The sequence below is a fragment of the Plodia interpunctella genome, chromosome 24 (assembly GCF_027563975.2).
Source record: "Plodia interpunctella isolate USDA-ARS_2022_Savannah chromosome 24, ilPloInte3.2, whole genome shotgun sequence".
Lineage (NCBI taxonomy): Eukaryota > Metazoa > Arthropoda > Insecta > Lepidoptera > Pyralidae > Plodia > Plodia interpunctella.
Genome location: NC_071317.1, coordinates 3470418 through 3493266, shown reverse-complemented (window position 1 = coordinate 3493266; position 22849 = coordinate 3470418). Strand labels below are relative to the sequence as shown.

At 36.5% G+C, this 22849-nt stretch overlaps 3 protein-coding genes across 3 annotated transcripts; 1 reads left to right on the top strand and 2 right to left on the bottom strand.

Annotated features, from left to right (window-relative positions):
• Window positions 1–137: 137 nt before the first annotated feature.
• Mlh1 lies at window positions 138–19382 on the bottom strand. The gene is made up of 11 exons (XM_053763586.2): window positions 19053–19382; window positions 18330–18393; window positions 17942–18141; window positions 17495–17765; window positions 17068–17224; window positions 16696–16779; window positions 16267–16409; window positions 15272–15879; window positions 14964–15097; window positions 851–976; window positions 138–488 (listed from the first exon to the last, which is right to left on the bottom strand). Exons 1-11 carry the CDS (start codon window positions 19163–19165, stop codon window positions 187–189), a joined length of 2202 nt encoding a protein of 733 aa, XP_053619561.1. The 5' UTR covers window positions 19166–19382; the 3' UTR covers window positions 138–186.
• LOC128680434 (putative uncharacterized protein DDB_G0292292) lies at window positions 7283–8774 on the bottom strand. Its single transcript, XM_064436786.1, has one exon. It carries the CDS (start codon window positions 8457–8459, stop codon window positions 7419–7421), a length of 1041 nt encoding a protein of 346 aa, XP_064292856.1. The 5' UTR covers window positions 8460–8774; the 3' UTR covers window positions 7283–7418.
• Window positions 19383–19708: 326 nt separating the features above from the next.
• On the top strand, window positions 19709–22378 carry Pbp95 (PSEA-binding protein 95kD). Its single transcript, XM_053763585.2, has one exon. The coding sequence runs from the start codon at window positions 19852–19854 to the stop codon at window positions 22258–22260; it is 2409 nt and encodes an 802-aa protein (XP_053619560.1). The 5' UTR covers window positions 19709–19851; the 3' UTR covers window positions 22261–22378.
• The last annotated feature ends 471 nt before the right edge of the window (window positions 22379–22849 follow it).

The following is a 22849-nucleotide window of genomic DNA, read 5'->3' as shown; positions in this document are numbered from 1 at the left end:
TATCGATTTCCCGGAATTAAAAATATAATTTCAATATTTAAAAGAGTTTACTAACTTTTACCTCATGTAGAATCAGAGTCGTGAGTTAAAATTAATTGATAAACTTTAATTTCGTGGAATTAATTTAAAACAGTAAAAATTTAAAACTTAACTTTATTATCACTTTAACAATATTAAACTTAACCATTAACAGCGTTCAAACACTTTATAAAGATCATTCAAACTAGCGATCTGCAATATCGCTCCGTTATTAACAAAACTTGTAGGCGGCAAGAAATTCCTCCGAATGGCCGGGAAAATTACATGTTCATGTCTCCAAAACTCTGTCTTGGAGATATGTTCGGATTTGTCCGGGTTGGGTTGGGAATAAAAAATGGCGGTTTGGCGGCTGAAAGATTCGAAGCATGCCTTTTCTGATTCCCAGTCGACTTCTGTCACGAGACGCACGAGGTAAGTGGGGAGTGCGCCCATGAATGGTGTGTGGCCATCTGCAAATTGAGATATGAAATTGTAGTGAGTTAAACATGTTAAAAACAAAATTACAACGACATTCTATTTTGGATTGGATTTCGGAATAAAATTAGATGCAAGTAACAGGATAGAAAATTTTCGGATTAAAATGGAATAGTCAAAATCCTTTTGAAATAATTTTTGGCTATTGCATAAAAATTATCACCGAGATAAAGCCCACCCTCTTTTGTCATCCTCTCCCACTACCCAAGATTGGTTGGAAGAGGTTGCCTTTGGCTTTTGTTATTGTATAATTTTGGGAACAACTACATTGCTTTCAGGACTTTTCTGATCACAAGAAAAAGTCCCGTAAGATTAGAAAAATAACAAATACACTTGCCTAATAAGAGAGGCAACGCCAAAAGCTCGCCCTCTCCATTAATGTCAAGAGAGAAGTATTCGAGGAGCATCGCCCGCTTGTTGAGCAACACCTCCATCATTTTCTGGGCCAATTCCCTCATGTCGCCTGAAAATAAAAATAAAATAAATAAATAAAAATACGTTTATTTACTCCACAACAAAATGGCCTTAAGTATAAATGTGTAGTAGTACTTATTATATCTAGAAAATATACCTGTGGACAATAATCGTTGTGGAGATCTGGTGCCTACACTAGGTGTCAAAAGAACCTGTATTGCAGGTCACCAGGTCCCCCGCCCGGTATGACACAATAAACGGTAACTAAGTGAGTAACTTAAGGTAATATTATTACAATTCTGCAAATTAAGAGTTTTAGATATTAAACGATATATACGATTACTTCCGTACTTAGCCCTACGATTAGGGTAATCTTGGGATCAGTGAATAATTACTACTAAGTACGGGAGCCAAAATCATGCAGTAAATCAACAAAATAGTTCAAAGTTCAAATCTTAATACATTTAAATAGTTCAAAGTTCTAAACCACTTAAGCCTAACAACTTTAATTTAAAGTAGTAAAGTATTTAAACTAGATTAGGTGATCCCACAAAAACAACTCAGAGTATGATGAAATACATTTATGTTAGAAACAAAGTTATATGAGCAATAGCAATAACAGTAACCATGATGACAGACACTAGAATAAGAAAATATTGTGCAATTAGACGATAGGGTGTAGTAGTTCTTCTGTCTGATCATAATTGCGTTGCATCAGCCAACTGGATACAGTCCCTTTACATGAGAATTTGTTAAGACTTACTATTGAGAGCCTAGTATTAAGGTTTCTATACAAGAACGGACCTAAAAATCCAAAGAATCTATGAGCGAAGATTGTGTTATATTTTGGAATAGGAAGACTCAGCCTACGTCTTTGCAGGATAGCAGGCGTGTACGTTATTACTGAATGAAACCGTAAAATAGTATATAGAATAAAAAGCTGCCTAACAGTGAGAACTTGCCACAATTTGTAAATTTCAGAGGTCGGATAGCGATATGGTTTGAAGGCACCAACTTTAAGAATAGCCCTTTGAGCCCTTTCGAGAGAAATGAGATGATTGGCCGTTGTACCTCCCCAGGCTGTGATACAATAAGTGACGACTGATTGACAAAGGGCCAGATATGTCATTTTTAGAATTTTAAAATCTGCCACGGAACGTAATTGTTTAAAAACATAAATCAATTTACGAACTCGAGATGACAAAATAGAAATATGTTGTTCAAAAGTCAATTTACAGTCTACTGTGACGCCTAAATACTTAACAGTAGTGGCTACATTCAGGGTTGTACAGACGCAAGTACCAGACTCACAAGAGGGCGATGATTGGCTATGCCAGACTAATTTAAGTGTATTGGTATTGGGCAGGTTTACATTTATAATTCTGTAGCACAGGTAAGATGTTTTAGCAACATTCAATGTTAGCATGTTATATTTTAGCCACTCATTGACTCGATCTAGCCCTTTCTGAGCAGATTGGTATACTTTCGGCCACGATTTACCAACAAAAGTTAGAGCTGTATCATCCGCATAACAAAGGATACTACCATCTTCAAGGTCGAGATTGCATAACTCATTAATATATATTAGAAACAAGCTTGGGCCTAATATGCTACCTTGTGGTACACCGAAGGACACCCTCTGGTCATTGCTGGTATATGAGCCTAGTTTGACACGTTGGGAACGATCACTGAGGTAGCTTCGGAAGAGTTTAAGTTGGGTACCCCTTATCCCTAAGGTCTCAAGTTTCGAGAGTAGCTTTGGAATAGAAACTGTGTCAAAAGCTTTCGCGAGATCGAGAAAGACCGTGAGACTGTGACGTTTGGGTGAAGTAAATAAAAGTTCAACCAAGTCAACAGATAATAATTTTATTTAAAGAAAATAAATACAGGGTTGAGTCCTACTGCCCTATGCCGTGCTCTAAATCCTGACAAAGAGGTACTGCCCTTAATCGCGACCAGTCTTCGGTCAATGACTACGCTGGGATGGTCGGTCGTACGGACAGCACTCAGCAGTCGCAGGGTGGTGCGCAATGATATGGCTGTCGTCTCAGCCCTAAACTCGGACCCTGGAATATGATGTCCAGTATAAATTCAATGACCTACTAAGCCCTTGACCAGCCAGCCACGCCCAGAAGCAAAGAAGGGAATAAGTACCTAGTTTATACCAAGTAGGCATGAATGTGGCTGATGGTCAAGGAGAACAGAGTTACAAGAATCAGTTATTATTATCCTGATAAAATTTAAGTGAGAAAACCAATATTTAGAATTTTAACAAATGAACAATATTGAAGGTAGAATTTAAAACTATGGCTGATGCAATAATTTAACAGCTAACGGCCATTTTATTACATTGAATATTGAACACTGCTCAGTAAATAAAAGAATAAAATAACACAATTCACTAATAAAACATACTAACGTAATATCCCTATAAAATACAGTGTAGGTTCACCACTTACCGATTCACGGGTAATAATATTGCACACACAAAACTTTGAAATTAAACTGAAGAGAAATTTTACACTTTAGAAATTCTAGTCACAGTGTGTAAAAAAAACTGGAGGAATTAATTATCAGCGTATTTAAATTTTTTGAACACTGCGTTGAGATGAGCGTTTACGTGTCCGCTGTATGAAGATCAAAATCGCTTTTTCGCGATCGCCCGCTACGCGCCCGTTTATGTGGGGACGAGAACAAAGGACCGGTCGTATGTTGCAGTGAGAACGAACAACTAGCCATTATTGATGTGACCAACTTACGTACCTATGTTTTAATGTTTTTGTTTATTTGTTTGTTATTTAGTGATTTATTATTGTATTAGTAGGGTTTTAGTTATAGTTTTAATGTATATAGTGTTTGTATTTTTATTTTAGTTTAATTAGGTTAATATTTCATTAATTATTTTTTTTTTTACTTTTGTTTTATGTTGAATTTAGTTTAAATAAATAAATATATGTTACAATACCCCCTCTCGTCCTCAAGGATTTTATTTTATATAAATAATAAAATCCGCTAAGCGAGTTTTTTTTTTTTTTTATAAAAACGAAGCTTTTATATTGTTTTTATTTTTTTTATTTTTTTTTTCTTTTATACATCTACATACATACATCTTCATTTATCTTTCATCCGTCCAAACAGCCGTAGTGACTATTTCATTTATGTTACTATGGCAGTTACAAACTAAGTTCAGTCAGTGTTTTGTTATCTGACTAACTTAAAAAAAAAAAAATGTTAGGTACATCGCTTCATTTAAGTTCTAATACAATATGAAAGAGGTTGGGTATAATTTATATATATTTATTTATTTACAGTTACTAATTTTAAATCTTTTATATGCCAAGTCCCAATATCTTTACCAGACATATCAGCCAAATTGTAAATTAAAGGAGACTTTTTACCTATTATCCGACACTTTATATATTTCGGTGCTAACTTTTTACTAAAATACTTGTCCTTGTCACTCTGAACATAAGCTCTTTTCATGACAGTATCGCCAACATGAAATTCTGCTGATTTGCGTCTTAAATTATAATGAGAGGTGTTTTTTGTATGAGCCTGAAAAAGTTTGAATTGGACATCATCAAATATCTTAGACAAACAACCCAAGTTTTCGGCGTAAGCATCGCGGGGTAAAAATATCAACTCATTACCTATGTCGTTATCGACGTAATGTGAGCCGCAAGTGACCAACTCTCTTCCAAAAACAAGGAATGAAGGAGTGTAGTGAGTTGCTTCGTTGACCGAGTTGTTGATGGCAAATTGGATAGATGGTATTTTAGTGTCCCAGGACCTATGATCATCATCAACGAACGTTGATAGGGAAGTGATAATTGTCCGGTTGTAACGTTCAACGGTGTTAATTTGGGGAGTATATTTAGGTGTGAAAAATATGTTCGGAATTTTATACTTTTTAAAGAGATTGTCTATGAGGTTACTAGTAAACTGAGTACCGTTATCTAGGAAAATGGTCTGCGGTATGCCATGAACAAGAAAAACGGAATCTTCTAAAATTTTAATTATGTTTTGCGATGTGGCATTTCTAATAGGGAAAATAAGGCAAAATTTAGAAAAACAACACGTGACTACAAAAATATATGAATTTTGCTTGCGAGTTACTGGCAAAGGGCCCATCAGATCAATAGAAATTACTTGAAATGGACGAGAACATTGTTTGGGACGTCCCATTTCACCCAAGGTAGCGTGATTTTGTATTTTATAAGCTAGGCATTTGTCGCAAGAGGAAATAAATTTGACAACGTCACCATGCATACCCGGCCAAAAATAACGCAAAGCAAGGCGTTTATATGTCTTAAATATACCGAGATGTCCGGCCGTAGGCTCGGAATGATTTTCAAAAATAATTTGCTCACGCAGTTCAATGGGAATGACTTCTTTCCAAGCAAATTCTGAATTTAAATTAAATTTTTCTTTACTTAAACGATATAGGGTGTTGTTTTTGACTAAGAAATTTTGATAATTTTGGGGGTGGTTTATGCAACCATTATAAATATTTCTGTACCAAGTATCAGAAGTGGTACTGATTAAGTTGTTTGAACTTATGGCACTTACGGGAATTGCACGAGATAAGGCATCGGGAATAACGTTATCGGAACCGCGACGATGTCTAATATCAAAATCGAAAGAGGAAAGGCGCACACCCCAACGAGCCAGTCTACCTGTCGGATTGTTTAGGGACAAGAACCACTTTAGTGCACTGTGGTCGGTGTATACTATAAACCGCTTTCCGTTTTCAAGGTAGCACCTCCAATGCTCCAGAGCAGTAATTACGGCCAACGTCTCACGCTCAGTGATGCTGTAATTCTGTTCTGAGGCTGACAAAGATCTACTCATGTAAGCTATTGGATGCTCCCTCGAATTAATGGTTTGCGTGAGCATAGCACCAACTCCTACATTGCTGGCGTCCGTATGGACTTCGAAAGGGAGGTTATAGTCAGGACAGGATAGTACTGGTGCTGATACCAGACACTCTTTAAGTTTAAGAAATGCAGCATCAGCTTCATTAGTCCACTTAAAAGGCGGCGCGTTCTTTTTATTGGACGTCAGTTTATTTAGGGGAGCGGCTATAGTGCTGAAGTTTGGAACGAAACGACGGTACCAGGTGGCTGTTCCGAGAAACCTTTTTACATCCTTTTTATTTGAAGGTGTAGGGTATTGGAGGATAGCCTGCACTTTTTCTGGATCAGTTCTCAGACCATCATTGTCAACGACATAGCCTAGGTATTTGAGACGGGATCTAAAAAATTGACATTTCTCAAGATTTATTGTGAGATTTGCATGTTTAATCTTTTGCAGGACTTTTACTAAAGTTGAAACATGGCTGTCAAAATCATTACTTACTATTATGATATCGTCCAAATAAGCAAACACTTTTTGGTCGAATTCTCCAAAGAGAATGTCGACAAGACGCTGTTGTGTAGCCGGGGCGTTGGTCAATCCAAACGCGGTGCGCTTGAACCTGAACGTACCTCGCCCTGGGACATAGAAAGCCGTCTTATCTCTGTCATCGGGATGGATATTAATCTGCCAAAATGCCTTGGATAAATCGATGCTGGATAGATAGCGAGCATCTCGAAGATTATCCAAGATTTCTGAGACATAGGGCAGATTATACGCGTCTTTTTTCGTGACTGAATTCAGTTTTCGACTGTCGAGACAGAAACGAGGTTCGCCGTTCTTTTTCGTCACTATCAAAACAGGGGACGACCAAGCGCTTTCACACGGTTCCACAACGTCAAGTGCTAGCATTTCGTCGACTTGTTCAGCGAGAATACGTTGCTTCTCCGGTGATAAGCGGTAATAACGCTGTCGAATGGGTTGCGTATCCCCAGTATCGATGCGGTGCGTAATTAAATGCGTATTGCCTAAACCTTTGACCTTTGAAGAGATCTGTTCAAACTGACTTATGACGTTATCGGCCATAACTCTTTGGGACTCGTCTAAGGTCTCATAATCTTGTAAATGGGCTTTAGGGTCATGAAAAGAAGTTAAGTTGTCATTAACAGTACATATATTAACAGAATTTAGGTATTTAGGACAAATGTGGAACTTACGCCAGAAATCAATGCCCAGAATTAAATTATTTTCTACTTCTGGAACAACAAGAGCTTCAATTATGTGAAATTGGTCCTCAAAATGAATGGGAAGATTCATAGAACCAACACTTTGCAATTTTTGGCCTCCAGCAGCGATAATAAATGTAGGGTTGGCCTCGTTACTACTTAATTGAAGTCCCTTCCTTATCAAAGTTTCATGAGCTTTGTTACCTATGATTGTGACAGCGGCACCAGAGTCCAGTAAGCCCGCAATACACAAATCATATATTTTAATAGAGGCATAAGGCCTAGAATCGTTATTTGGTTTATTAGACAGAACTGCAGTAAGCTTATAAGACTTGAAAAAATTTGAGATGGTTTGCAACCAACGTTGCCAATCATTTTTATCAAAATGATTAATACTACAGTTCCGGGTATTCAGTTTTTTTGGACTGATTTAATACCTTTTGCCTTGTTACAATCAGGGCATTGCGGGGTTTTAACATCTTTTTTGCCACAAACAAAGCAGAAGATGTTACTCTTGTCAGCCGTACATTGGCGTAAACCATGAGAATCTGTACGACACCTTGGACAATAACGACGTTTAGGCGTATCTATAGCATGTATAAATTTATGGTTTTGTTTAAGTTGATTTTCCGAATGATTATTGAAATTTTTATTATTGTTATATGTGTATGTTCTGTTATTGTGATTATAATTTTGATTATCCGTATTATTATGTGCATTTTTGTTATTAAATTTGTTAAAAAAATTGTAATTTTGATTAAATTTTGCTTTGGATTTAGAGTAGGCAAATTCGGGTGCTAAAGTATCTGACGAAGGAGCTGGTGGTTCGCGAAAATGCAATAGGCGTGCTTGAACTTTTTCGAAATTAGTGCAAAGAGATCTTAGTTCATCAATTGATTTAATTTCGGGAGAAGAAGCTAATATAGTTGAGTAGCAAGGGCGGATGTTATGCAGAATAATTTCCAGTTTACTATCTTCTGAGAGAGTTTTCGAAAGACGCGAAAACAATCCAGACATAATAGATAAATAAATAACTATGTTTTCTGATTCACCCTGCGTCCTCGAGCGAATTTCTGATAAAAGTCTATAATCATAATCAGACCTATCGAAATCATTTTTTAAAAGAATTAAAAGGCTATCCCAATCTGAAATAAGATCTCTATTGCTGCGAAACCAGTGTAAAGCGTCTCCAGTAAATATTTCGGTTGCAAATGAAAGCAACTTATTGTCAGAAATATTTCGCGCCTGTTTGAACTCAATTGCCCTTTGAACAAAAGATCGAACGCAAGTTTTGCCATCATATTTTAATTTAATAATATCTTGAGAAGATCGATCACAAGTTACAGATATGTTCATTGGGGTGGTTGATATGGATGATTCACTGGTACCTTGACAAAGCAATGGATCAATTATGTCTTTATCTTTAAGAGATTGAACTTTATTTGTGTACATTTTAAATTGGTCAACGCAAGAACCATAAATGGCTGATTCGGTCCCACTACTATGTATCCTATTTAAGCGATGATACAGATGATTTAATAAATTTTTAACTCTTAAAACGTTATTACGATCGAGCTCGGTACCCTCGATCGATGACTTAATCTTTGTTAAAACATTTGAAACTCCTACGAGGTCCTCAGCTGTACCAAATGGCGAATCTAAAATGTCTTCCGATGGAAAAATGGGAGCTAGTTTAGCGATTTGCTTCCTAAGCTCTTGTACGGTGCTTTCAGGGTTAGAACCTCTGATTGCTACTTCGTACTCTAATTCAGACTTCTGGAGTGATAAAAATTTAATAGGAAAAGCCATATTTAAAAGAGAAAAAAAATATATATATACCGGCAATAAGTAAATGGTGAACCAAAACCGTAAAAAAAAATCTCTGTTCTTTACAAAATTGTGACACGAAGAACGTTTAAGGTTGCTAAATAAATGCAAAGAAAAAATAAAAAAATAAAAATAGGCAAAAGAAAAAAAAATTTAAATCACACAACACAAAACCAAAAAGAAAGAAAGAGAAAAAAAAAAAGGCACATAAAATTGCAACTAGTGTGTAGCACAAACACAAAATAAAAAAAACCGATTTGGACAGTTTACAAAATGACCGAATTACTGACTACAACATAGATTAGCAATTTTAAAGTGCGGCGGTAGTTTAAGAAAATTGTTCTGGCAAGATAAAATGTTAACAAAACAACGGAAATTTTTAACAATAATAATAACGACTAAATAGAATGTAAAAGAATAGACGTGTTTAGTGTTACACCTTAGCTGCTTGCAACCAAAAGTAAAATGAAACGTTTCACAAAACAAAAGAAAAACAAAATAAAGCACACAAACATGCAGCTACTAAAAGGAAGTAGAACTACGGCATAAGAAAATAATAAATTTAAACACGTTGAGCGCCAGTGTGACGTTTGGGTGAAGTAAATAAAAGTTCAACCAAGTCAACAGATAATAATTTTATTTAAAGAAAATAAATACAGGGTTGAGTCCTACTGCCCTATGCCGTGCTCTAAATCCTGACAAAGAGGTACTGCCCTTAATCGCGACCAGTCTTCGGTCAATGACTACGCTGGGATGGTCGGTCGTACGGACAGCACTCAGCAGTCGCAGGGTGGTGCGCAATGATATGGCTGTCGTCTCAGCCCTAAACTCGGACCCTGGAATATGATGTCCAGTATAAATTCAATGACCTACTAAGCCCTTGACCAGCCAGCCACGCCCAGAAGCAAAGAAGGGAATAAGTACCTAGTTTATACCAAGTAGGCATGAATGTGGCTGATGGTCAAGGAGAACAGAGTTACAAGAATCAGTTATTATTATCCTGATAAAATTTAAGTGAGAAAACCAATATTTAGAATTTTAACAAATGAACAATATTGAAGGTAGAATTTAAAACTATGGCTGATGCAATAATTTAACAGCTAACGGCCATTTTATTACATTGAATATTGAACACTGCTCAGTAAATAAAAGAATAAAATAACACAATTCACTAATAAAACATACTAACGTAATATCCCTATAAAATACAGTGTAGGTTCACCACTTACCGATTCACGGGTAATAATATTGCACACACAAAACTTTGAAATTAAACTGAAGAGAAATTTTACACTTTAGAAATTCTAGTCACAGTGTGTAAAAAAAACTGGAGGAATTAATTATCAGCGTATTTAAATTTTTTGAACACTGCGTTGAGATGAGCGTTTACGTGTCCGCTGTATGAAGATCAAAATCGCTTTTTCGCGATCGCCCGCTACGCGCCCGTTTATGTGGGGACGAGAACAAAGGACCGGTCGTATGTTGCAGTGAGAACGAACAACTAGCCATTATTGATGTGACCAACTTACGTACCTATGTTTTAATGTTTTTGTTTATTTGTTTGTTATTTAGTGATTTATTATTGTATTAGTAGGGTTTTAGTTATAGTTTTAATGTATATAGTGTTTGTATTTTTATTTTAGTTTAATTAGGTTAATATTTCATTAATTATTTTTTTTTTTACTTTTGTTTTATGTTGAATTTAGTTTAAATAAATAAATATATGTTACAAGACATTTCAGTTTACTGTCAAGAGCGTTGGAAACCGAGTCAGTGAGAGCATCGACCGCCTGGGCAGTAGAACGTTTGGCGCGAAATCCGAATTGTTGGTGTGATAGAAGGTCATTTTGTTCAAGGTACTGTATAAGGCGTTTATTAAGTAGGCGTTCAAGAATTTTGGACAAAATGGGTAAAATAGAAATCGGGCGATAATTTTCAACCAAATTCTTACTGCCAGACTTGTGAATTGGGAGGACTACGGCAATTTTGAAGACATTAGGGAACACTCCTTGTTCAATACAGAGATTACACAAGTGTACTAAAACAGGAGTAAGCTTTGATTTATGAGTTTTTATTATTGATGGTGAGATATTGTCCCAGCCTGCAGCTGCGTCAAATTTAAGCGAATCTATTTGTCTCATAATCTCATCATCGTCAGTGAGTTGTATAACAAAGGATTGTGATCTGGATGGGTTGATCCTTTGAGGTCTGGAGGGGGGTCGATTATTAGAAATGTTACTGGCCAAAGTTTCACCAACTCTGGAAAAATATGAATTTACATGATTGACTGAGTCAAGAGGTGTAGATTTGAGAGTAAGAAGTTCTTCGGATCCCGAGGTAGTTTTATGTGTATTGGTGATGTTCCTAATCGATTCCCAAATTTTTTTCGGGTTCTTACCAGCTTTTGTTAGCTCTTGTTTGTCAAATTCTCTTTTAAGTTTCTTTATTAAGTTAACTAAGAAATTGCGGTATCTTTTATATATTAAAAGTAAAATTTCGTTGTTAGGATTTCGCTTTACTTTTCTGTGTAGTGCATCTCTATTACGCATACAGCGTAGGAGTCCTGGAGTTATCCAGGGCTTAATAGTGCGTTTTCGCCGAGATATAGTAATACATCTAGAGTTATTTCGAATGCAGTCAGATAGAGATTTGGTCAGGAAAGAGGCAACGAAATTAGGGTCACTAGAGTTGAGAGCAGGAGAAAGATCCAAATCATTGATATCTTTAGCAACAGCCGAATGATCTATAATTAACTTAGTTTTGGGAATGATGGTATGAGTACGCTTAGTGGATAAAGCCAACAAAATGGGAGAGTGGTCAGTTATCTTAGTATCAAGGACCCACGAGAGTGCAGGCATCTTAGTCCTGACTATTAGATGGTCAATGCAGCGATGAAGTCGAGTGGGAAATTTATGAGCTGGTAGCATTTCATGAGAGGCAAGCAAATCAAGATAGTCAGGACTACGATCATCATCATTATCATCGGCTATGTTAATATTGATATCTCCTACAAGAATTATGTTTAAAAAGTTAGAGTATTTAGCAATAAGTGAGTTTAAGGAGTTCAAGAATATGGAAATATTTTGAAATGAAGGAGAACGATATATCGCGATGATTAATGTATGCTTACCAATCTTTACTAATACACAGTTAGCCTCACAAAAGGGAGGCAATTCGACTTCAACTTCATTAAGACTTTGACTGACATAAACCACAACTCCGGCATTTTGGTTGTCATTGTTTGTACTTTTGTAGTAATTATAACCATTTAGGGGTGGGATGAATGGATTGACTGCTAACCAGCATTCAGTTAAAACCAAGACATCAATATTGATATTCATCCTTGCAAATAGTGTCTCAAGTTGTGGTAAGTTGGCAGAGATACTCCGTATGTTCTGGGAAAAAACAGTCAGACTTTGACCAAAACTGGTTAGGTCGTTTTGAACATCTTCCGGTTGACAAAACTTTGCCTCGGCTACTTTTAATTTGTCAATTTTATCTATAACATCAATCAATGGATGGAATTTTAAATAGTTGAAATAAAAATGGCATAGGAAAGAGCGAAGATATCTGTATAATAATTAATCTAGGTTCTCGAGTAGAATAGGACATCACTATACTGTTAAGATATGAATGTAGTGAATATTGTGGGAAAAGTTCAGTTAAGCTGTTAAGGGAAACTACCGTATAGATAAAATATATGTAACATGTATTACATAAAAAGTTTAAACCATAAAACATAATATATGAGAGACGTAGAGTTAAAGGGCAAAATAGGTCACTGAGCGCACTATATAGATGAACAACAACCGATAAACCTTCAGAAACTAGTCATGGGTCAATGTGGATTTTATTGAGGTCTTCCTCAGTATCAATGCGGATCAGTGGACCCCTTTCCCGTTGGCGCATGTAAACCCTGCCATAGTTGGTCCAGCAATAGGCAAATTTATTAGAGGCGGCAAAGGCTCTTGCAAGGTGGTAAAGCCTTTTTGTCTTGGGTGAGAGGTACTCAGAGATGTACACAGGTTTGGAAGTCCCAACTAAACCAAGACTAGTAGTTGAAAACTTAGATTTAGATTTATCTTTATTGAATGATTTAACCGCATTAATTACATCATTTTTAACTACAACGCTATTCAGATCAACCACAATATGTTTGTGTGCGCCTGGTTTAGATTTTGTTCTATATACATCCCTGATGTCCGCTGAGTTTAAGGGAACATTGAGAGACTTACCTGCGCTTCTGACGAGGTCCACCAGTTGGGTCTTGGTTTCACCTTCCGACTGGGGGACTCCTCGTATCTCAATCGAGGCAAGCTTTTGGTTACGCTCTAGGGTATCTAATTTATTTTCTAAAGATTGGATGTATTCTTGATCCTTTTTACGTTCCATTTCCAATAAAGAGATTCTTTGGGTCATGTCTTCAAACTTACTGGACATAAACTCCATCGAGCATCGAATGTCTGCATTTTGACTCTTAATTTCCTCCAAGGTAGACAGCATGGTATTATGCTTTATGTCCTGGTCAAGTTTCCAAGACCTGAACATATCAGCGAAGAGGTCTTTTAGGTCTTGGGAGTCATCCCTAGGGCGCTTGATGGCGCGTTGGGTAATATTATCACATGAGGACCCCGCAGGGGATGTATGATAGGAATGGGCCTCTGTCAGTGTAGCTGTTATGTTCGGAAGTGATCCCGAAGCTGGGGTTTGAGGAGGGGTACGCTTAAGCATTGCGCAAGATGCAGACAGAAAAGCTAATACGAAAATCTTTTTAAGGACCTACTTACCTATTCTATGTTTTATATTATGCAGTTGTGTCGGTCTACCAATCGTAAATCAATCGGTTATTCTATTCAAGTAGCAAATTATACAAAAATAGGTGAAGGAAAATTCTAAAGTACACTTACCAATCAATTTTGTGTGATAACTACTACATACAAATAGCGTGCAGACACTAAGTACAAATAATCGAGAGTTACAAGGTATTTTCTCATTAAATACAACAAACAACTGTCAGCAATAACATAAGATGAACAAAATAGATCCGAAATAATATTGTAAACAAATGTAAGATCGCTAAAATGCACCACCGCAGTACCAAATGTCTTTCACAGCTGATGGCATAGACAAAGTGCCAACTGTCAGTACGACGGACGCTGTCACACCGGCAAAGTAGTGAGTTATGTACTCCTTGACACCGAGCGGCGCGGCGGCGGCGGCGCAGACAGAGATCTCCGTCCCACTTGCGCTCGATCTTGATGCAATCTGCTGTCTCTTCGGAACCTCGATGCGCGCGCTTTCTATGTGTGGAGCATCCAGCACCGATGTGTAGTAAACAGGTTGGTAGGGGTAGGGCAGATCGGAAACGCTGCGAGTGCGAGAAGGACGGGGCTTACCCGCTACGTACAACGAGCCGTCGAGTGGAGGTTTGAGTGTGAGCGGCTAGTTCCGCGTAGGCAGCAGTTGATATGAATGCGATGCGAATGCGCCTGGGCGAATGTTGCGTCTTCCTCACTACTACAGCTGTTAGGAATAGTTGTCTCACTCACGCTCTGGGACGTTAAGATCAACTGCAACTGGCTTCTGTAGTCCTGGTACTTCGCTTGGAATATTGATTCGAAAATACAATTTTATTTTTGAAATAAATTAAATAATACGGATAAAGTGGACACGTCTAACTCAAAACGAGGTCCGGGGGGAAAAAGGAATACAATTTATTTCGAGTTTGACCAGATGGGAATAATGGAGGTAGAATTTTAAACCCAGCAGTGGGCACTTAACGGCTCGTAATAATAATATAAGCAGTATTGTATTGTCAACTTAGTTTTAATTGTCATTATGTATTAAATAAACTATTTTTCTTTCAGTAGTCTTAAATAAGTACGAGCCGTCTTACGCGAAATTTCTAACTGCCTCGTCTGCCTCATATGTCTTAAATACTATAACCTAATTGTATACTTTGGCTATGAGATATATTCGTATATACCACAAATAATAATTTCTTTGAAGCTATAGTTAATTCTAGAACTCCACACTGCTAAGAACTTTTCCTAGGGGGGGTCCTATTCTAGGGCGGAACCACACGCCTCCGTATAGCGTATGACTGAATGAATCCGGAGACAGACTGACCTAATTCGGAGTCCCATTCGTCCTGAGAGCTCAGGCCTAGCACCAACAGTTCCTCCAGAGGTAGTGGGTTCGACAGCCGGATGAAGCCAAAGTTCTGGAAGTCGTATAGCATTGTCTCGTAGAATAGCTCCTCGCTAGAAACATACAACAAATGATATCTTATATGATTCATACTCAAATATACTTGTGATTTGAAAGTAAGGATTTTTGATTATTTTTATTTCTACCACCAGATGTCGGTAGATAGCGGCGAAATCGCGGGCGAAAGCTAGTGGGAATATAAAGTACAATCAATAAGAAATACTCACGTTAATCTAGTAGTATTGCATAGATATAGATTAGTGGCATGTTGTATCAAACATTTGTTGACATCAATGCACGCAATAAAGATCAAATTTGCCAAAATTTCCCTCAAGTTCGTATTACACTTATTTTCTACATCCATCCTTAACTCCTTAACACTGGTCAATCTAGTTTCAACTCTTTCATACTTGAATGTTCTAGTTTTAAAGGATTCTTTAGGATCTATGTATGTTATGTTTGCATGCTCTGATGTTGTATGCGCTTTCCATCTGTCAGGAATTTTAATTAATGGTTCATTTACTAAAGAATTTTCTAGAACATCGTCTGAGGATTCATTTATTACTACTTCGGGAATTTTATCTGTAATTTCTTTGTTTTCTGGAATATTCTCTGTAACTTCCATATTTGTATCAAGGGTCTTGTCTATGTTATCTTTAGGTTGTTTTATATTGTCTTTGACTTGAGTTTCGATATTCTTGTTTGTAGCAGGGAAGAATTTGTCAATTTTCTGAACGTCAGCGTTAACTCTAACTAACTCATGCGCATATACTTTCGCTCCGTCCGTAGTTTTCTTAACTATTTCCTCGACGGCTGTCGCACCAGGTAATCGGGCCTAGAAAAATTGTATTTAACTATTGATAATTCTAGTTTTATGTAATTACTAGCATTAGCCCGCGGCCTCGCTCGCTTAGTTTTCTTCTTGTTGGCGAATCAGAATGGCTATTTTATAATTATCTGCGAAAACGAGGAAGAGATATGATTTTCATACAGTGTTAAATTATGTATGAAAATTATAGTAATTACCTATTATAGTAATTTGCAAAAATGTATAGGTAATTAATTTTATTTTTTTTAAAGTAGCCTATATTTGAATGGGGTTCTTTAACTACATGCATATCAAATTTCACCATCATCGTCCAGTGTTTGAGCCGTGAAAGTTGAACAGACAGACTTTCACATTTATAATATTAGTATGGATGCAAAAACCTGAGTAACATACCTGAGTGTACATAACCCTCGTAGAATTGCAGCTTAGCAGTTTACTCTCAACACAAGATTTTATTTTCTCTATTATGTGTTCTTCGTGCAGAAATTGCACTTCATGTTTGGTTGGATGAACATTCACATCCACATTTCTCGGATCTGAAAGGAATATTAATTAAAATATAGCAAGTGATAGAGGCTGAACATTTATTTATGGAAATTAGTTAAAAGTTAACATTATCTATACTACCAATCTAATATAATAAATCTACAAAAATGTTTACTTGAAGCTAATTTCTTGAACACAGTGTTGTCGAAATATCGATAGTTTTGCCTCTATTGGATACAGCTATCGATGTCACAATACTATCGATAGTTTCGGCGAATAGTGAGCGTGAGCAAAATGCAACCGAGGCGCGTGGCTAGTCCAAAATAAAAATCTTACCCATTTCCAGACTCAAATAGACGAACGAATGTGCATTCTTGGGTAAATAAGTTGAATATATAGAATCCACAGCTTTGCGTATTGCTGAAACAAGTAAATAGGATGACATTTAATTAAAATTCGTAAGCACATTGCATTGTTAATAGAAGATATGTACTTATTAAAAAAATACCTGATAAATATAGGGCCAGCAGAAAAATTGTCTGTTTGTTTGTGCAGTTTGCACCGGAACCACTTTCGCACTCGTCTGCCTCTGCCCCGCGTATCGACACAACTTTTGGCAATAAGGCAACTCCTTTTTTTCGTGGTTAACCACTAGACCACCAAAGCTTCATGATTGCTCAGAAAATAAGAGAGAGAGGGAGATCATACCCTGCGACTCCACCAAGCGGTGGTTGATGAACAGCAGCATGGCGCCCTTCTTGTGAGAGTAGTTGACGTTGGTGATGTATCCATGGAGATACAGCTTTAAAGTGTCATCTTTGAGCTCGATCTCCATTAGTTCCCGGGCTATCGCATTGCCGTGTATCTGGGAATTTAAACATATTTTTTTCATTTTTAGTTGTTACATATTTGCTGTTACCCTTTTTAAAATATTTGTATTTGCTGTTAAACACGACTTTACAAAATAATAACTAGTTTTAATTAATCTATACTAATATTATAAATGCAAAAGTCTGTCGTCTTAGAATATGAACTAAAAGTGGTGCCTGTTAAGATCTATTATATAATATTGAATTTCTAAATAAATGATTATGATTTAATTTTGATTTGAAGTTAATTATGGGATTAAACTTACAATTCTAACATTATCAATTACTGTAGACTTGATAGGAGTTTTCAGGTCGGTGTTCTCTCCAAATTTCTTCAACGTAAACCCTATGTGACTATTATGTATAGCGTATCCCCCAACCACTTCCATTATATGCGCGTATTCTTCTGTGGGACTTCGTAAGGCCTTCTTTCTGGCTAAAACATTGTAGAATATGTCCTCCACTGTTATTTGCGTGCCGGTGTTGCCGGCGCAAGGTTTTAAAGGCCCCTTTAGTTTGCCATTTTCGTAGGATGCCCTGAAAGAATAAATTAAATAATGAAAAAAAAAACCCGTTCTAGGAGCAATTTCACTGATTACCCCATGTTGTCCCGACCAGTAAATAATATATGTATTAAGTGTGGAAGTTGTCTTGCAATATAATTTTAACGAAGATCTTGACTATCTTTGTCAATATTGAATTCTTATACTGACTTGTAAGCACATTTAGCTGCAGCAGTCTTGGTCAGTATAGTGAGATGAGCAATATGGCTGATGCTGGCTAGAGCTTCACCTCGGAAACCATATGTGCTGATTTGCTTCAAGTCTTCATACTCGCTGAGTTTTGACGTTGTGAACCTCTCACAGACTATCTCCAGGTCCTCACTCCTGATTCCTGTGCCGTTATCTTGAATCTAATTGAAGTGAAAAATACCCGCTTTTTAGAATCATAAGGGCTCATATAAGGGCAAAAAATACAACACTTACACATATTCATTATGTTATTGTGTCTGTCTGTTTGTCATTTTGACACAGGCACTTAATTTCAGATCTATTAGGACTGGTACACAGTTGAAACTTTAATAAAACAAAATGTATTAACCTGTAAATATTTGAGACCTCCTGCTTTGACTGTCACTATGATATTAGTGGACTTGGCATCTAAGCTGGAAAGAAAAAGCAAAATATGATTTATGGTGAGGAATGTGACTCATACATTTCTGGAATAGTAATCAAGGTTTGACACAGGTAGATAAAAATATTACACATTCATATATTACACCTTGCTACTTTTTCAAAGATTTCACTAAATAATATAAAGGACTTGTTGAAGAAATTTTGTGTACTTATGCATAGCTTTCAACCATTTGAATCTTCAATAAAGTAGGTAGTCATACAAATTTTTACAGTAAAACTCATGACTGTAATATAACTGAAATGCTCAAATTTCAAATTTATAAAGTAATAATGTGCAAAAGGCACCTATGTACAGGGAGCCCATGTAAGCCCTGGCACAGGGTTCTTGTTCTCCCTTCAACCAATCCTTTTGCATTCAACATAGGTTGCGTACAACATGACACTGTAAGTTATGCCGCAGCAATAAAGCGTTGAGGAGTTCTCTCGTCGGGAGCCAATCTAGGGTGCACCATCAAGTCATGCTTATCAGAAGTGCGGTTGGTACTCGCAAATTACGCGAAGACCCTTGTAAATAACGAAGATAAGTGAAAATCCAGCTCGAACTTGACCATTTTATTATTTTGAAAACGGTGAGTCGTGAGTTTGAAAGAGGTCTGTCGTAACTACTGTGTACATCACAATTTATTACCTGTTCTCAATAAGCTCCTTTAAAGCGTTAGCCGGTCTTTGGACAATTTCTCCAGCAGCGATACGGTTCACGACTTCTTCACTTAACTTTCTGATTATACCTGGCTCTGCCATAATATTAGAAGAGAACCACTGTTACCACATATTCATTTATTTTTCAGTTCCTAATTTTGTGAATGCAAAATAATAATGATGATCAAGTGACTATAAATTAAACTAGGTATATTGCAAAATATATACTAAGATTTTTAATTCAAATTATTGAATGAAATTGATTGACTGACAGGACAGTTAGGAATGGATTGAATGATTTAATGAAAGACGCCCGCGCACCATGCGTTTAAAAATACAAATGGAAAGGCACTGAGGGACCCGTGCCTTTCCATTTGTATTTTAAATCAGAAATTGTCTATTTTTTAACATTTAGCTATGTACAGTCAACAGCACATCAACTTACCCAAATTCATTGCAAACTCGCCACTATTACCAAGCCGCGCCATTGCGCCATAGAGGTTCATGCAGGGTAACTTAATGTGCTGTTGACTGTACTTCTAGCAACTTCTTGAGATAAAAAAAATCAAGCAAACTGGACACAGCACAGTTGGCAACACTAGTCAATCAATGTCAACTGCCAAAAAAACTGCGAAAGTTGTTTGCCACAAGAAAGAAGACAGGAAATATTGATTTTCAGATCTCGCCCTTTGTGTTAGCTATTTACTTCGAAATTGTTGTGAAAGTGATAAAGCAGGTTCAACATCGTCCATTAAAGTAATTTAGTTGATATTATCAGAGCTTTTACAATGTCAGACTTCGAAATGGATATTGATGACGAAAGTGATGAAGAGACTCAATTAAAAGAATTGGAGCAGTTGCGAGCCGTACTTCAAGCCGACGAGCAAGATTCAATGTATTCTGATGTGACACATGCCGAGAGCTGCGCGTCCGTCCGTACCAACACCGTCTCCAATCAAATGACTGACGATTTGTCTAAAATCGAAATGGCTATAGCACTAAATAAATACACTGATGAAAAACTACAAAGACTAGAAATACTACTTCTCTGCAGACTAAAAGAGTGCAAGGAAAAATTAAAATCTCTGCAAACCTCAGATTTTGTTGAACCACAAGACAAACCAAACCAATTCCGCTATGTTTGCTGTGGTAAACCTTATTTTAAGGATAAAAACTTTTATCCTGCTCCTCTTAATGATGACACTATTCTGATGAGGAAGTCTGAAATGTATGATTTTACATCTATACCATCTGTACCAGGCTGGACGGTGAAAGATAAGAGTGATTTTATTAATTTGATTTTGAAAATGTCTCAAAATATAAGGGCTAAGGAATTGAACTCCAAGATAGCTCATCTTCGGCGGCAAGCTAATTCTAATAAAATTGGAGAAGATGCTATTGAGAGGGAGATTGACATAATTAGGAAGAAGATCGAAGACATAAATAAAAATTCTTTGAAAGAATTAGCATTACCTCTAGATGAAGAATATGATTGGGAAACCATAGCCAACAAACTTAGCCAAAGACACAGTGCTCATGAATACCGGGCCTTATGGAAGCTATTCCTACATCCATCTATAAATAAGAATGGTTGGTCTAAAACTGAGCATAATTTACTACAAAAATTAGCCTCTTCCCACCACCTGCAGGACTGGGATCAAATTGCGAAAGAACTTAATACTGGACGTACAGGATATCAGTGCTTTGTTTACTTTCGTACAAATATGAGTAGTTCATATGATGGTCAAAAATGGTCAAAGGAAGAAGAGGAATACCTCAAAAGACTAGTAGAATTCTATAGGGAGGAAAATTTTATACCATGGGGGAGAGTAGCGGCTTCAATGGAGAATCGTACAAAAGGACAGATTTACAATAAGTTTATGAGACTGGAAGAGTGCAGAAAAGGTAGGTTTATACCAGAGGAAGACGCTGTCATTTTAACAGCTGTTGCACACTTTGGAATAAAAAACTTTAGAAAAATTCAACAATTTTTACCTGGGCGATCAGTAATACAACTAAGAAACCGCTATCATGTGTTGTGTAAAAATAGGGTATCTACTGTATGGTCCGTATCAGAAGACAAAAAATTAGTGCAACTTTTGGCTAATCAAGACCAATGTTTGTCAAGTTATTCAAAATTGTGTGAATATTTCCCTGGAAAGGACAGAACACAATTAAGAGCTAGACATAAGGTATTATTGAGATGGATAAAACGATATCCAAATTTAGACTTATGCTTTGCTCCTCGCCGTGGTTCCCGTCGCCTTGGACATGGCGCGGCTGAAAAAGATTTGAATAATGCATTAGAAAATCTAAAGAACAGAATAGAAAATGAAGTTAAGGAAAAGAAATCTAAAACAGTCTCTGAAATAAGTTCAGAACAAGAAATTGAGGATGCTATTGTGGCCACTCTTGTGAACCAAACTTTAAAAGGTGATAATTACAGGCCACGACCAACAATTTATGATGATGAAGAAGTTGAAGAAGAGCCATGTCCTTATCCAACATCTCATGATAAAAATAAGAGTAATATTGAAAAAATACTAATTTTATTAAGATGTAAACTAAACAAACATCGTTTTCAACATAGTCGTGACTATAGGAAATATTTTGGGCTGGAAAGTGTAAAGAAAAATTCATCCCAACCAGTAAAAGTAAAGTGTTATTCAAGAAAAAATGCTGTACAAACAATTTCAACTGAATCTGAGCCTGACTTGTTCGGCAATAATATATTAGGGAATCTTGAATATGTCTTGCCACCACACTTGGCAACCATTACTGGTTGTAGAATGATAATGACATATGTAAAGGACTTTGCAGATCCATCATTAAATGTATATTTTCGAAACAATAAGAAGAAATTCAAAGATCAGTTCAATATCCTTATGGAGCGATTTAATTTATTATTCTTATGGCCTGTCCTCTTATCAAATGAAAGTCCTGCTAAATATATTGATCAGATGAAAAAACCACTTGAAGATAGCATTGAGAATAAGGATCCATCTAAGATCGTAGTTAGCCCTCGCAATCATCCACTAAATTGGAAAGAGGGCTACCTCTCATCTATAACAATACCAACAATACCAGAAAAATGTCATAATAATGCTACAAATGAGGATATAGACCTGCCACTTCATGATGATATGGATGAAGTGACTCTAAAGACTAATTTTGATACATTTAATAAGAACTCTTAAGCAGATTAAATTAATCTTTGTAGTACATAATAATATATTGTGCGTATGCATTTTAATAATAATATTCTCACTTAACCATATTCATTTAATAAGAATAAAGTGTAGGTTCTTATGAAAATACTTCTTTTATTAAAATGTAATGTACCTACCTATGTTATATTTTATGATTTACTTATGACTATGTGGTGAAAATTATGATTGTTTTATTCTCAGATTCTATATGGCGTGTAGCTTAGCTACCTATTACCTACCTACGCGTAGTGGGGTGGGTGCACAGAACAAATTAGAGGGGATTCGCTTTGAATTTGTGGTGAATTTTACCACGGGCTGCACTTCATTCTTTAGAATCTTGCAAAGAGAAATAATGCGATTATTTTATACTAGCTTTTTCGCGCGGCTTCGCCCGCGTTAATTTTTCGGGATGAAAGGCACCTAATATGTCCTCCATGCTACTGGGGTATTATTTAATCTGTGTCCATGCTAACTAACTATATGTATGCGAACATTCAAGGTTGGTTGAGTAGATAGAGAGCGTGAAGAGGTAAAGTTATTAAGTAGGTAACGCATTTGGGCTGTTTTATTGTCCCAA